Genomic DNA, 15,485 nt, shown 5'->3' with positions numbered 1-15,485 from the left:
CATAGACTACACCTGCATAGAGTACGCCTGCATAGAGTACACCTGCATAGACTACGCCTGCATAGACTACGCCTGCATAGACTACACCTGCATAGACTACACCTGCATAGAGTACGCCTGCATAGAGTACACCTGCATAGACTACACCTGCATAGACTACACCTGCATACACTACGCCTGCATACACTACCCCTGCATAGAGTACACCTGCATAGAGTACGCCTGCATAGAGTACGCCTGCATAGAGTACGCCTGCATAGAGTACGCCTGCATAGACTACGCCTGCATAGACTACACCTGCATAGACTACACCTGCATAGAGTACACCTGCATAGACTACGCCTGCATAGACTACGCCTGCATAGACTACACCTGCATAGACTACGCCTGCATAGACTACACCTGCATAGACTACACCTGCATAGAGTACACCTGCATAGACTACACCTGCATAGAGTACGCCTGCATAGAGTACACCTGCATAGACTACACCTGCATAGACTACGCCTGCATACACTACGCCTGCATACACTACCCCTGCATAGAGTACACCTGCATAGACTACACCTGCATAGACTACACCTGCATAGAGTACACCTGCATAGACTACACCTGCATAGAGTACACCTGCATAGACTACGCCTGCATAGACTACGCCTGCATAGACTACGCCTGCATAGACTACGCCTGCATAGACTACGCCTGCATACACTACCCCTGCATAGAGTACACCTGCATAGAGTACGCCTGCATAGACTACGCCTGCATAGAGTACGCCTGCATAGAGTACGCCTGCATAGACTACGCCTGCATACACTACGCCTGCATACACTACGCCTGCATAGAGTACACCTGCATAGACTACACCTGCATACACTACCCCTGCATAGAGTACACCTGCATAGACTACACCTGCATAGACTACACCTGCATAGACTACGCCTGCATAAACTACACCTGCATAGGTTACATCTACATAGAGTACACCTATACAGACTACACTTACATAGACTGGTTAGAGATTTTAAAATAACTATTCATATTTGGAAATAAAGATTCTCATGTTTGTTTTTAAATGGGACTGGCAAGATGGCCTAGCAGCTAAGATCCCTGGTTGCTGTTCCAGAGGACTTGGGTTCAGTTTCTAGCACCCACGTGGCAGCTCACAGCCCCCCTGTAACTCCAGTTCCAGGGGACTCCTCTGGCCTCTGCAGTGCTACATCATGTGGTCCCCAGACAGACGTGCAGACAGGACACCCATACGCATAAAAATAATTTTTTTGAAAAGGGGAGGGATAAAATGTCCAAAAAGTTTATCACATACAAAGACACAAATACCATACATACAGTCCTTAACTTGAGTATTGTATATAATTCAAAGCAGCTGCTGTTTCTCCTTCACTGTTCAACGTGTCTTTCTAAATATTCCGTGTCAAGGTTGTCCAAACATTTAATGCAGACTCCTTCCATGTTGTATTTTGAATCAATGCTGTTTGATATCAATATGTATGTATAAACTATATTAAAGTCAGGTGCTTAAATAATGTCTGGAAAGCATTAGTTCATGTTACACCGCTTTGCTCATGATCTGTTCTTTTCAATGGTATGCAATCTTCCCGCTAAATAAAGGCTGACTTATTTCCTGCTGCCCTACTAATGTTTTCACTGACAGCGCTGTGTTGCATGATAAAGCTTTCTGCATATAATTCATATTACCGCACTGAGCATGAGTGCAAAGACTTTGGAGTTTGTGTGCTTCCAAAGTTCAGAGAACAAGACAAGTATACTTGACTACTAAGCTGCATGGTGCTTTCTACATACAGTGTCTGTTGCTTCCTAGAGTGTAGATTCAGATTCAGAAAATAATACTTTGGAGTTCTCTTAAGGTAAAGTATATTAAATTGTACTATGTTAAAGCTGGAGAAAGTTTAAACTGTTCATATTTTAAATGCATAATTATATTACTGTGCTGATTCTCTTATTTTAATGTTTTTCCTCATAAGCCTCACCTTTAAATAGTTTAAGCATAAGTCGATGTATAGTCAGATTAATAAAATTTGATGCAGTTGTGGTCCATGGGAGGCAATTAACATTAAAAGTAGGTATCACACCAATAAAACACACAAGGCCAAGTGATTGGGTAGCTTCTTACTAACCCTAAGCGTTGAGAGCAGCAGTTCTCAGCCTGTGGATCCAGACCCACCTGAAGATCAGATATTTATATTAAGATTCATAATAGTAACAAAATTACAGTTATGAAATAACAACAAAATTTTAAGGTTGGGGTCACCACAACATGAGGCGCTGTATTAAAGGGCCACAGTATTAGGAAGGTTGAGAACCACTGCCTTAGAGGATACAGTCTGGGCCAATGACCACCCCAAAACCAAACTTCATGTGTACTCTTTCTAGATGAACACAGGCTGTGCCAGGGCATCAGCTTGGAAAGGAAAATGTTCATTAGGTTTTAGTTCCCACTTGGCTAGGTGCCAAGGGAGAGCTTTGAGAATATCAATTAAAATTGTACAGGTGACACACACTGTCCCCACCTTTCCCATATGCGGTCTAACAAGGTAATACCAGAGAAACATAAGGCAGTCTCCAGGAGACCCATCCTGATGCTGAGACTCATACTGAGCCTGTAAGAGAGGGACTCTGTGCCTCTTCTCTCTCTGCCCAGCTGGCCGGGCAGAGAATGCCTGTCAATTACAGACCATTGTTCCCAGTCCTTTTTCCTGCTGTTGCCTGTTATGACATCACTTTTCCTTCTGGGTTCTCCTGAATGTTTTTTCATCCTGATGCCCCTTGCATAAAATTGTGAGCACTAAATTATAATCCTGTTCCACATCATGGCGTTCTCGGTTGCTGTGCCTTCTTAATGAAGTCAGCCATGTGAGGTGTTCACACCCAACATCTCTGCACTTAGTGGATTGCCATAAATTCCAGGCTAGCATGGGCTACAGAGTAAGTCACATTCACAGGTCCTCCCTTGACCCCCAATCTGTAAAATCTTTGAAACGTACCATTGCATAAAGGTTAATAATTTGCAAGACTCCAACAGGTAAAATAGCTCCTTTGAAAACACACAATGACAGCTCAAACATCTGCGTCAGCTGCATCATTTCTCAGCAGGGCTTGCTGTTTCCTTGATGTCACATGCTGACTGTTCCAACTAGTCCTGGTTTATATCTTTGTAACTTTGTCCCAAACCTGTCTGTGTAGCAATGTTGCTGCCAAGCTCACTGCAGTGGCTAATTCCTGGGGCTTTTAGCCTTCCTGTTTGCCAGGGAGTGGGTCTTCCCTCATGGCTCCCTTTATGTCGCTGGTGAGTCCTCAGTCTGTCTTCTTTCTCCCCTGCTTTCCTTGTGAGACATGTCAAGTGGCCAGTTCCTGCCACCAGCACGTCAAAGGAAAACGGTTGCCTATGAAAGAGAAAGACAGTGTAGGCGCCTCCTCTATTGGCTTTGGAGCCCACAGACGCTGGCTTAGGTGTGAGAGAATGGTGTCTTAAGCTGTTTATGGGGCGTATTTTACAACTTTTTATATAAATTCCAATTTCCTTTTCTCTTCAGACTTCTTGAAGAGTAAGGTTAATGTGTACACCATTTCAGGTTAGAATAACCTGTCGATAAGAACAGAAATAGATGAAATCAAACCATTTCACCAGCTGCATGTATTTATGTGTATAGAATACACATTTATCCATACAGCCGGAGATGATACTTGATATATTAAGGCTGATGTTTTTGTTAACAAAAGGAATGACAAATCATTTTTCACTTAAGGGAGTTGCTTGGTTAGAGGGAGCTTACTGCTCTTCTGGAATTGGGGCACAGCAGTCATGCCTGGTAGCTTCCAGCTGCCTATGACGTCAGCTCCAGGAGGTAGGCTCTGACGTCGCCCTCCAGCCTCTGTGGGCACCCTCATAAGCCTGGTGTTCACTAGCACGAGCACATACACATCAAATAAGTAAATAACAAACTCACAAATCTTTCCTAAGAGCAGGTCTCCAGTCCTCAAACGCTCCCGGCTAACAATCACTGCCCACTCCCTGTGAAGTGACTGCAGGTGTGTGGAAGCCCCAGTTCCCTCCCCGTGGGGAGAGTAGATGCTAATAGAGGAGGAGGAGAACTTCATTCCAAACCCACAGCCCTACCCACTGCACATCTGCCTCAGAGAAGCCATTTCTCCTTCAGTGCTGCCTCCTCAGAGCAGCTTCGCTTGAGAACAGTGTTCGTTGCCTCCTGCTCCCATTCATATAAATGATAAAGGTATTCCAGAAAAGGTGTACACTTGATTTCTAGACTTGTGCTACAAATGGCTTATATTATAAGCAATATAATTAGGCCGTTTTCAAGGTACCTTCTGAAAACAGACTTAAACTAGCTATAAAGCGAGATTAGATTTTTGAACTGGCGAGACGGCTCAGCACATAGTATCTTTGGTTAAGCCTGGCAACTTGAGTTCATTTCCCAGAACCCGAAAGGTAGAAGGAGAGACCCAACTCCATGCTGCTTTCCTGCGACATGAACACACCATATACACATCCAGTAATGATGAAGCTTTGAATTAGGCTTTTATTGTAGAACATTTTAACTGAACAAGGTTATTTCCTAAGATCCATTTGACCGGCTCATTCCCTTTGGATTGGTAGTCCGTGAAGTCCACCTTGTGCTTAGTCTCTGTCGTGTGTCTTTCTGGTGTAGATCTCCCTGCTCAAGCAGAACCTGGAGCTGCAGCTTTGCCAGTCGCAGACATCTCTGCAGCAGCTGCAGGCGCAGTTCACACAAGAGCGCCAGCGACTCACACAGGAGCTGGAGGAGCTGGAGGAGCAGCATCAGCAGAGACACAAGTCCCTCAAAGAAGCACATGTGCTCGCCTTCCAAACCATGGAAGAAGAGAAGGAAAAGGAACAAAGGGTAAGCTTCCCAGGAAACACGTTCAAAGATTGTCTCCGAGCTTGATGTAGCCCTTAGATTCTCTTTAATGGTTTGTAGGAGCACAGTGTGGGCCTAACATTTGAAGATGAAGTGGGAACTGCCAGCCTTCAGATAATTAAGAATTCCAGTTTTTCTCTTTCTTCTTTTCTTTCTCTTTTAAAATGTTACATGTTGTTTTTATTGAAATGTTCTCCAGGATGTGACTTCCTATAGGAGTCACAGTTCGTAAACACACACTGATTGCACATGATAGCAGATGAATTAGAGTTTATCAGAACACCAAGCTAAGCTCATCTTCCGCCCCATAACTGTTAGCAGTTGTGATGTAGACTCAGTGACTGTTCTACTCATAGTGTATTATCATAACAGTCTTTCGTCCAAATCTTTTGAGACTGAGTCTCATGTGCCCAGGCTAGCCCTGAACTCACTATGTAGCCCAGGCTGACTTTGAACTCCTGACTCAGTGCTAGGATTCTAGGTGTGTGTCACTACACTCAGACTTTTATCAAACTTGAAATTTGTTTTCACCTCTGTGCCCACAAAAAAGAAATGGACCCAAAGGATATGTAGGTTTTGTTTTTTTTTTTAAATCTTGGGTTTTTCCCTTACATTCTTTTTTCTCTTTGTAAAGAACAAATCATAATGAAATGAAATTTTAAAATGGTTTAAAATTTCCTCTTAATAGAACACCACAGCTAATATAACTACAGTAAACTTAAAAGTGATTTAAATCTAATGACTATATTATTAGATTATTATCACAGTCTTGACCTTTTACTTTGTGTGTGAGCACACGCTCTTGTGTACATCTGCACGGACCTAGGTAGAGACCAGATGTTGAAGACAAAATAGGTGTCTTCCATTATTGCTCTCCTGTTTTGTTGGTTTTGTTTTAAGGGGACAGGGCCTTTGAATGAGCCGGGAGCTCACTCATTAGCTAAACTGGCCCATAAGCTCCAGGGATTTTTCTGCTCTGTTTCCCAGGACGGAATAACAGCTGTGCACTGACACCCAGGGCTGGGATTACAGCTGTGCACTGACACCCAGGGCTGGGATTACAGCTGTGCACTGACACCCAGGGCTGGGATTACAGCTGTGCACTGACACCCAGGGCTGGGATTACAGCTGTGCACTGACACCCAGGGCTGGGATTACAGCTGTGCACTGACACCCAGGGCTGGGATTACAGCTGTGCACTGACACCCAGGGCTGGGATTACAGCTGTGCACTGACACCCAGGGCTGGGATTACAGCTGTGCACTGACACCCAGGGCTGGGATTACAGCTGTGCACTGACACCCAGGGCTGGGATTACAGCTGTGCACTGACACCCAGGGCTGGGATTACAGCTGTGCACTGACACCCAGGGCTGGGATTACAGCTGTGCGCTGACACCCAGGACTTGGATTACAGCTGTGCACTGACACCCAGGGCTGGGATTACAGCTGTGCACTGACACCCAGGACTTGGATTACAGCTGTGCACTGACACCCAGGGCTGGGATTATAGCGGTGCACTGACACCCAGGACTGGGATACAGCTGTGCACTGACACCCAGGGCTGGGATTACAGCTGTGCACTGACACCCAGGACTGGGATTACAGCTGTGCACTGACACCCAGGGCTGGGATTACAGCTGTGCACTGACACCCAGGGCTGGGGTTACAGCTGTGCACTGACACCCAGGACTTGGATTACAGCTGTGCACTGACACCCAGGGCTGGGATTACAGCTGTACGCTGACACCCAGGACTTGGATTACAGCTGTGCGCTGACACCCAGGGCTGGGATTACAGCTGTGCACTGACACCCAGGGCTGGGATTACAGCTGTGCACTGACACCCAGGGCTGGGATTACAGCTGTGCACTGACACCCAGGGCTGGGATTACAGCTGTGCACTGACACCCAGGGCTGGGATTATAGCTGTGCACTGACACCCAGGGCTGGGATTACAGCTGTGCGCTGACACCCAGGGCTGGGATTACAGCTGTGCACTGACACCCAGGGCTGGGATTATAGCTGTGCACTGACACCCAGGGCTGGGATTACAGCTGTGCACTGACACCCAGGGCTGGGATTACAGCTGTGCACTGACACCCAGGGCTGGGATTATAGCTGTGCACTGACACCCAGGGCTGGGATTACAGCTGTGCACTGACACCCAGGACTTGGATTACTGCTGTGCACTGACACCCAGGACTAGGATTACAGCTGTGCACTGACACCCAGGACTTGGATTACAGCTGTGCGCTGACACCCAGGACTGGGGTTACAGCTGTGCACTGACACCCAGGGCTGGGGTTACAGCTGTGCACTGACACCCAGGGCTGGGATTACAGCTGTGCACTGACACCCAGGACTGGGATACAGCTGTGTGCTGACACCCAGGGCTGGGGTTACAGCTGTGCACTGACACTCAGGACTTGGATTACAGCTGTGTGCTGACACCCAGGGCTGGGATTACAGCTGTGCGCTGACACCCAGGGCTGGGATTACAGCTGTGCACTGACACCCAGGGCTGGGATTACAGCTGTGCACTGACACCCAGGGCTGGGATTATAGCTGTGCACTGACACCCAGGGCTGGGATTACAGCTGTGCGCTGACACCCAGGGCTGGGATTACAGCTGTGCACTGACACCCAGGGCTGGGATTATAGCTGTGCACTGACACCCAGGGCTGGGATTACAGCTGTGCACTGACACCCAGGGCTGGGATTACAGCTGTGCACTGACACCCAGGGCTGGGATTATAGCTGTGCACTGACACCCAGGGCTGGGATTACAGCTGTGCACTGACACCCAGGACTTGGATTACAGCTGTGCACTGACACCCAGGACTAGGATTACAGCTGTGCACTGACACCCAGGACTGGGATTACAGCTGTGCACTGACACCCAGGACTTGGATTACAGCTGTGCGCTGACACCCAGGACTGGGGTTACAGCTGTGCACTGACACCCAGGGCTGGGGTTACAGCTGTGCACTGACACCCAGGGCTGGGATTACAGCTGTGCACTGACACCCAGGACTGGGATACAGCTGTGTGCTGACACCCAGGGCTGGGGTTACAGCTGTGCACTGACACTCAGGACTTGGATTACAGCTGTGTGCTGACACCCAGGGCTGGGATTACAGCTGTGCGCTGACACCCAGGGCTGGGATTACAGCTGTGCACTGACACCCAGGGCTGGGATTACAGCTGTGCACTGACACCCAGGGCTGGGATTACAGCTGTGCGCTGACACCCAGGACTTGGATTACATCTGTGCGCTGACACCCAGGGCTGGGATTACAGCTGTACGCTGACACCCAGGACTTGGATTACAGCTGTGCGCTGACACCCAGGACTTGGATTACAGCTGTGCACTGACACCCAGGACTGGGATACAGCTGTGCACTGACACCCAGGGCTGGGATTACAGCTGTGCACTGACACCCAGGGCTGGGATTACAGCTGTGCACTGACACCCAGGGCTGGGATTACAGCTGTGCACTGACACCCAGGGCTGGGATTACAGCTGTGCACTGACACCCAGGGCTGGGATTACAGCTGTGCACTGACACCCAGGGCTGGGATTACAGCTGTGCACTGACACCCAGGGCTGGGATTACAGCTGTGCACTGACACCCAGGGCTGGGATTACAGCTGTGCACTGACACCCAGGGCTGGGATTACAGCTGTGCACTGACACCCAGGGCTGGGATTACAGCTGTGCACTGACACCCAGGGCTGGGATTACAGCTGTGCGCTGACACCCAGGACTTGGATTACAGCTGTGCACTGACACCCAGGGCTGGGATTACAGCTGTGCACTGACACCCAGGACTTGGATTACAGCTGTGCACTGACACCCAGGGCTGGGATTATAGCGGTGCACTGACACCCAGGACTGGGATACAGCTGTGCACTGACACCCAGGGCTGGGATTACAGCTGTGCACTGACACCCAGGACTGGGATTACAGCTGTGCACTGACACCCAGGGCTGGGATTACAGCTGTGCACTGACACCCAGGGCTGGGGTTACAGCTGTGCACTGACACCCAGGACTTGGATTACAGCTGTGCACTGACACCCAGGGCTGGGATTACAGCTGTACGCTGACACCCAGGACTTGGATTACAGCTGTGCGCTGACACCCAGGGCTGGGATTACAGCTGTGCACTGACACCCAGGGCTGGGATTACAGCTGTGCACTGACACCCAGGGCTGGGATTACAGCTGTGCACTGACACCCAGGGCTGGGATTACAGCTGTGCACTGACACCCAGGGCTGGGATTATAGCTGTGCACTGACACCCAGGGCTGGGATTACAGCTGTGCGCTGACACCCAGGGCTGGGATTACAGCTGTGCACTGACACCCAGGGCTGGGATTATAGCTGTGCACTGACACCCAGGGCTGGGATTACAGCTGTGCACTGACACCCAGGGCTGGGATTACAGCTGTGCACTGACACCCAGGGCTGGGATTATAGCTGTGCACTGACACCCAGGGCTGGGATTACAGCTGTGCACTGACACCCAGGACTTGGATTACAGCTGTGCACTGACACCCAGGACTTGGATTACAGCTGTGCACTGACACCCAGGACTGGGATTACAGCTGTGCACTGACACCCAGGACTGGGATTACAGCTGTGCGCTGACACCCAGGACTGGGGTTACAGCTGTGCACTGACACCCAGGGCTGGGGTTACAGCTGTGCACTGACACCCAGGGCTGGGATTACAGCTGTGCACTGACACCCAGGACTGGGATACAGCTGTGTGCTGACACCCAGGGCTGGGGTTACAGCTGTGCACTGACACTCAGGACTTGGATTACAGCTGTGTGCTGACACCCAGGGCTGGGATTACAGCTGTGCGCTGACACCCAGGGCTGGGATTACAGCTGTGCACTGACACCCAGGGCTGGGATTACAGCTGTGCACTGACACCCAGGGCTGGGATTACAGCTGTGCGCTGACACCCAGGACTTGGATTACATCTGTGCGCTGACACCCAGGGCTGGGATTACAGCTGTACGCTGACACCCAGGACTTGGATTACAGCTGTGCGCTGACACCCAGGACTTGGATTACAGCTGTGCACTGACACCCAGGACTGGGATACAGCTGTGCACTGACACCCAGGGCTGGGATTACAGCTGTGCGCTGACACCCAGGACTTGGATTACATCTGTGCGCTGACACCCAGGGCTGGGATTACAGCTGTACGCTGACACCCAGGACTTGGATTACAGCTGTGCACTGACACCCAGGACTTGGATTACAGCTGTGCACTGACACCCAGGACTGGGATTACAACTGTGCGCTGACACCCAGGGCTGGGGTTACAGCTGTGCACTGACACCCAGGGCTGGGATTACAGCTGTGCACTGACACCCAGGGCTGGGATTACAGCTGTGCACTGACACCCAGGGCTGGGGTTACAGCTGTGCACTGACACCCAGGGCTGGGATTACAGCTGTGCACTGACACCCAGGGCTGGGATTACAGCTGTGCACTGACACCCAGGGCTGGGGTTACAGCTGTGCACTGACACCCAGGGCTGGGGTTACAGCTGTGCGCTAACACCCAGGACTGGGATTACAACTGTGCGCTGACACCCAGGACTGGGATACAGCTGTGTGCTGACACCCAGGAATGGGATTACAGCTCTGTCCTGCCCTGCCTGTCTTTTTACATGGATGCTAGGGATCTGAATTCACATCCAGGGCTGGGGACATGGCTCAGCAGGTAGAATATTTGCCATTCCTGCACGAGGACCAGAGTTCAGATCCTCAGAAGTCATGTACAGTCATGCATAAATTTGTTTGCATCTATAATCCCAGTGTTCTCATGGTGGGGAGTTCTTATAGAAGGACAAACCCCAGAAGCTCAGGGGCCAGCGGGTTAGCCTGCTCTGTGTGACAAAACAACATGAAACTGCTTGAAACAAGACAGATAACAAGGACCCACACCCTAAATTGTCTTCTCACCATCCCAACACACACACACACACACACACACACACACACACACACACACACACATCGTGTATATTTCCAGTCACGTACATGCTTAAATACAAGCACATGCACAAACAAACAAACCTAGGTTCTTGTGCTTGCACAGCAGACGTTTTCCTCACAGAACCATCCCCCAGCCCCCATGTTATTATATTCTTTGCTAGCATCTCCAGGTCTCTATAGCTTTGCTTCATTTTTCCAGGGAGTGGGGCGTGTGTCTGTATGTGCTCATAGGGGTGTGTGCATTCACATGTGAAGCAGGGGTCAGTGTCAGCTGTGTTCCAGGGAGTGGGGCGTGTGTCTGTATGTGCTCATAGGGGTGTGTGCATTCACATGTGAAGCAGGGGTCAGTGTCAGCTGTGTTCCAGGGAGTGAGACATGTATGTGCTCATATGGGTGTGTGCATTCACGTGTGAAGCAGGGGTCAGTGTCAGCTGTGTTCCAGGGAGTGGGACGTGTGTCTGTATGTGCTCATAGGGGTGTGTGCATTCGCATGTGAAGCAGGGGTCAGTGTCAGCTGTGTTCCAGGGAGTGGGACGTGTGTCTGTATGTGCTCATATGGGTGTGTGCATTCACGAGTGAAGCAGGGGTCAGTGTCAGCTGTGTTCCAGGGAGTGAGACGTGTGTCTGTATGTGCTCATATGGGTGTGTGCATTCGCATGTGAAGCAGGTGTCAGCTGTCTTTCTGGGTTTCTCCACACACATTTTTTTTTCTTAGATTGAGTCTTTCAATACTTAGAGCTTATCAATCCAGATAGACTGGCTGGCCAGTGAGCACTCAGAATCCATCTGTCTCTTTGCCCTGACATCCTGGGGTTACAGATACACGCTGCTATCCCTGACTTTTTGTGTGGGTACTAGAGATCCAAGTTTAAGTCGTCACGTCTGTGCCAGGTGCCACTTCCACAGCACCCATGGCTCAGGTGTAAACCATTCATGTGACACCATTTGAATGTGATTAATTTTCTTTAGTTCACTTCTTAGAGATGTATTTTTCATCTCCTTCCAATGGCCTTAGTATAACCAAGATTTTATAGAAGAGCCGGCCATGCTATCATTTTTGCATTACATACAGATAAAGGCTGTTCATTAATTTTGTATTTGGGTGCAGGCACTGGTTTAAGAAATGGTACAAATAAATTAAGGTTGAATTCAACAATGATTATAGCCTTTAAAAACCTTTTTTTGTGTTGACAGCTGTTAACCTTAGAGTCTTTGATATGTATAACATATTTTCGTTATATACAAAATAAGTAATTTTAGAAAAATCTTATGCTTCAAAAAAAAAAGAAAACCTTACTTATATAGTGACCTGTAATCTATAAATCATGTCCAGAAAACCAAGGAAGTTCCTTTGGTTTAAGTAGACACAGTAGGCTGGGCATGGTGCCACATTCCGCGAATGCCTACACCCAGGAGGTAGAGGCAGGAGGAGCAGGGTCTTCATCAACTATGTAGAATGTTTGAGTTCAGACTCAGCTACATGAACACGTGTCCTCAAACAAACAAAAGCAAGAGTCAAGAAAGGCCGGGCAGCGTTACTAACTGAATTGACTCATTGACTGTTCCTTAAGAATTGAAGTAACACATGAAATCTTAGCAGTAGTGAAATGCTACACATTTGGATTTTGAAAACCATTTAACGTAGATCTTCAGAAAAAATCAGATCTTGAAATGTTTCTGTATTGTTATTCAGCAGTCAAACTACCTCGCTCTAGGTTCTGCCCCAGTGAGACAAGCTTTATTTTACCAATATTGGAGACACTCGTGCTTTGTTTCTGGAAAGCATTTTTCATATTGTGATAAGCAACCAAATTCTAAATTATAAAACACCACTTTTCTGTTAAAGAAATGTAGCCCTAGTTAACGGCACCGTCTCTCATAAATAATTCATTTTAGAAAATACGGTGAAACAAAAGCAACAAAAATTCTGTCGCAGTCAGTTTGTCTCGCACCCTAGGACCTAGGGTGGTGTTTTTTCTCTTAACCACGTGTAGACTGCTGCATCCACACAGCCTTTGAAGCAGCGTGTCACGTGCAACCTGTAATAGGTGCTTTAATGTCACGGTGACAGAATTCCTGTCACAATGTTGTATTAGCGTTTTCTTGAGAACACACGAACAAATGTCTCCTCACTCCAGGTAGGACACCGACAGCAGACCAAAGCAGCAAGTCTACCTTGATGAACCAATGCAGTAAATTGGGATCACTTAGAGGAACACATACCACCAAAGCAAAATGCCCCACATCCTTGCTCCATCAGTCTTTAACCATCAGGAAAGGATCCTATGGGCCCGGAAAGGTCTTCTCCCTTCCATGAGAGAATGCTTGCAGCCTCAGCTCTGAGAGTTGCCTGCAGGACAGCCCAGCTGCTCTGACTTCAAGAGCCTGGTCATACCATGCCCGGAGAAAAGGGCTGCACAGTGCAGGAAAGCCCAAGGGAGAAAACTTACTTTGGCACAGTTTCAGGTTGCAGTGAGGAGAGCTCCGCCCATCACCACAGTCCAGGAAGCAGAGTGAAAGCCATCCCTGGGCCTGAGCTACAACATCCTGAAGTCTTGTCCATAGTGAGTTTCTGCTTCCAGGTAGACCTGCTTCCTAAAGGATCCACTCAGCTGCTCCAAAAAACTCCACCAGCCAGGGAGCAGGTGATCAACCCGTTAGCATTTAGAGACATCTCAGGAATAAACAAAAAGCACTTCAAGCTACTTAACCCTCAGAGAATTGCATCACACAAATACTTTATAGAAAATAGCTATAAGAGATTTAATTAGAGTGAGGCTGCCTAAATGCCCTCCTGGTGCTTAAGCAACCCTAGCGATGCACAGGCTTTGTGTTCTCACTTAATGATAACCCCCTCCTCTCCTTTCTGGATGCACGGGATTTTTTTCCTTAATTTTCAGTAATTTGTATCCTTAGCAACTTTAGAAAATAACTTCATCTGAAAACTGCCTGAAGCTAAAGGTTTATATTTCCAGATTCAGCAAAGTATGTTGAGCCAAACTGGTTTCATGATTAATTGTGTTCTGCCGACTTGACCCAATGAATTTGTTTTCTGGTTATAGTTACTCTGTATCTTATTTTCATGAAAATGAACTAAAACAGCTCCCGAGCTGTTTTCTCTTTTGTTTCCTGTATCCCAGCATAAGAACTGGTCTGCTTCTCCCGTCTAGGCTCTGGAGAATCACTTACAGCAGAAGCATTCTGCAGAGCTGCAGTCACTGAAAGACGCGCACCGAGAGTCCATGGAGGGCTTCCGCATGGAGATGGAGCAGGAGCTTCAGACGCTCCGCTTCGAATTAGAAGACGAAGGAAAAGCGATGCTTGGTATTGTGGGAAGGATCATAATCTTGTCGTACTGAGTGGTACAGTCTTCCATTGTAAACCTCAGCAGGAAGCATCAAGCTGTGTATTTAAATTTTGGAACATCAAGATGATGCTTCCGTGTGAAGAGGCAAGGAGAGTAGACTAGAATGGCCTCAGCTTCCTCTGCCCTCTGATAAAGCAGTGTTCATAAGCGGTTTGTCTGTCTTTGTGGAGCTAAATGGAAGCAGGACACTTTGGGATCCCAGAAACAGGTCACTGGCCAGTAGCCCCCATTCACCCCCACATACACCCACTTCTACCCCCCACATGCAGCCACACACAGGTCTACTCACGCACTCACGTGTGCACCCCCACACATGGCTCATGGCTTGGACCTTACAGGCATGTGTTTCTACTTCAGGATTGGTTTTGGTAAGAAAGAAAAAAAAAACCCAGCCTTTTATTGAAATCTCTTTCATGTGGGAATCTTCCCTATGAGGTGGTTCTTTGTAAAATGAGATAAAAGTTTTGAAGAAAAAATTAGATGTGTATTTAAAAATTTGTTTATGGCTTTTTGATGTTATTAGATAACTCATTTCTGCCATCTCATTTTCCTTCTGCTTCTTTCAGTTCCTAAATAATTCTCCTGGTATTTCTTCCTGTGTGTTTGGCATACTCCTGTGTATACTCTTTCCAGGTGGGACTTGGGAACAAAGAGGACTAGCAGGGTGTGAGTGGCTCTCTGGATCTCAGAGGGGGCCACGTGTCCTGTCCATCAGCCATTGGACTGGTGCTGATGTCCTAGGCCATGCTGGTACAGTTCTCATATTTCTCCTTGGAAAGCCCTGTGACACCTCACATGAAAGTCAGAGCAACGGTGAACTTTTATCCAAGATTTGTGAAATATCACATTGTGCGCTAAAGCCCGCACTGTGCGGTTTTATTAAAAATGAACGCTGCTCTCTGTCTTTGCACGGGGCTGAGAGTTAAGATCAGAAGTGGCCTTTGTAGAATGATGGCCCAAGAGGGAGGCCATGTCCACAGCTGTGTGATGTGAAGTTGAAAGAGCCAGGTGTTAGAAATATTCTTGTTAAGCCCACTGAAATGTGATTTAAATACCATTGTGTTGAAGAGAGATTTTGGAACCTCTAAAAAAGTTTTCTTTTTAAGATAGTTGTAGATTTGCATACCTTTTTAAATTTTCTTATTATTTTTTTAAAAAGAA

At 48.0% G+C, this 15,485-nt stretch overlaps 1 protein-coding gene across 8 annotated transcripts in view; it reads left to right on the top strand.

The window, feature by feature from the left end:
• Fam184a (family with sequence similarity 184 member A) overlaps window positions 1–15,485 on the top strand; it is a 138,804-nt gene that overhangs the window by 99,528 nt on the left and 23,791 nt on the right. For all 8 annotated transcript variants that reach the window (XR_012907479.1, XM_075945935.1, XM_075945899.1 and 5 more), the window contains 2 exons: window positions 4,707–4,919; window positions 14,128–14,281. Coding sequence is in view for 7 of the 8 variants with exons in the window: in XM_075945935.1 (XP_075802050.1) it covers window positions 4,707–4,919; window positions 14,128–14,281 (367 nt within the window). In the remaining variant the exon portion in view is untranslated. The remainder of the gene's footprint in view (window positions 1–4,706; window positions 4,920–14,127; window positions 14,282–15,485) is intronic.

Source organism: Microtus pennsylvanicus, chromosome 1 (assembly GCF_037038515.1).
Source record: "Microtus pennsylvanicus isolate mMicPen1 chromosome 1, mMicPen1.hap1, whole genome shotgun sequence".
Lineage (NCBI taxonomy): Eukaryota > Metazoa > Chordata > Mammalia > Rodentia > Cricetidae > Microtus > Microtus pennsylvanicus.
The sequence above is the reverse complement of the archived record's forward strand: the minus strand, read 5'-3'. Positions and strand labels throughout refer to the sequence as shown.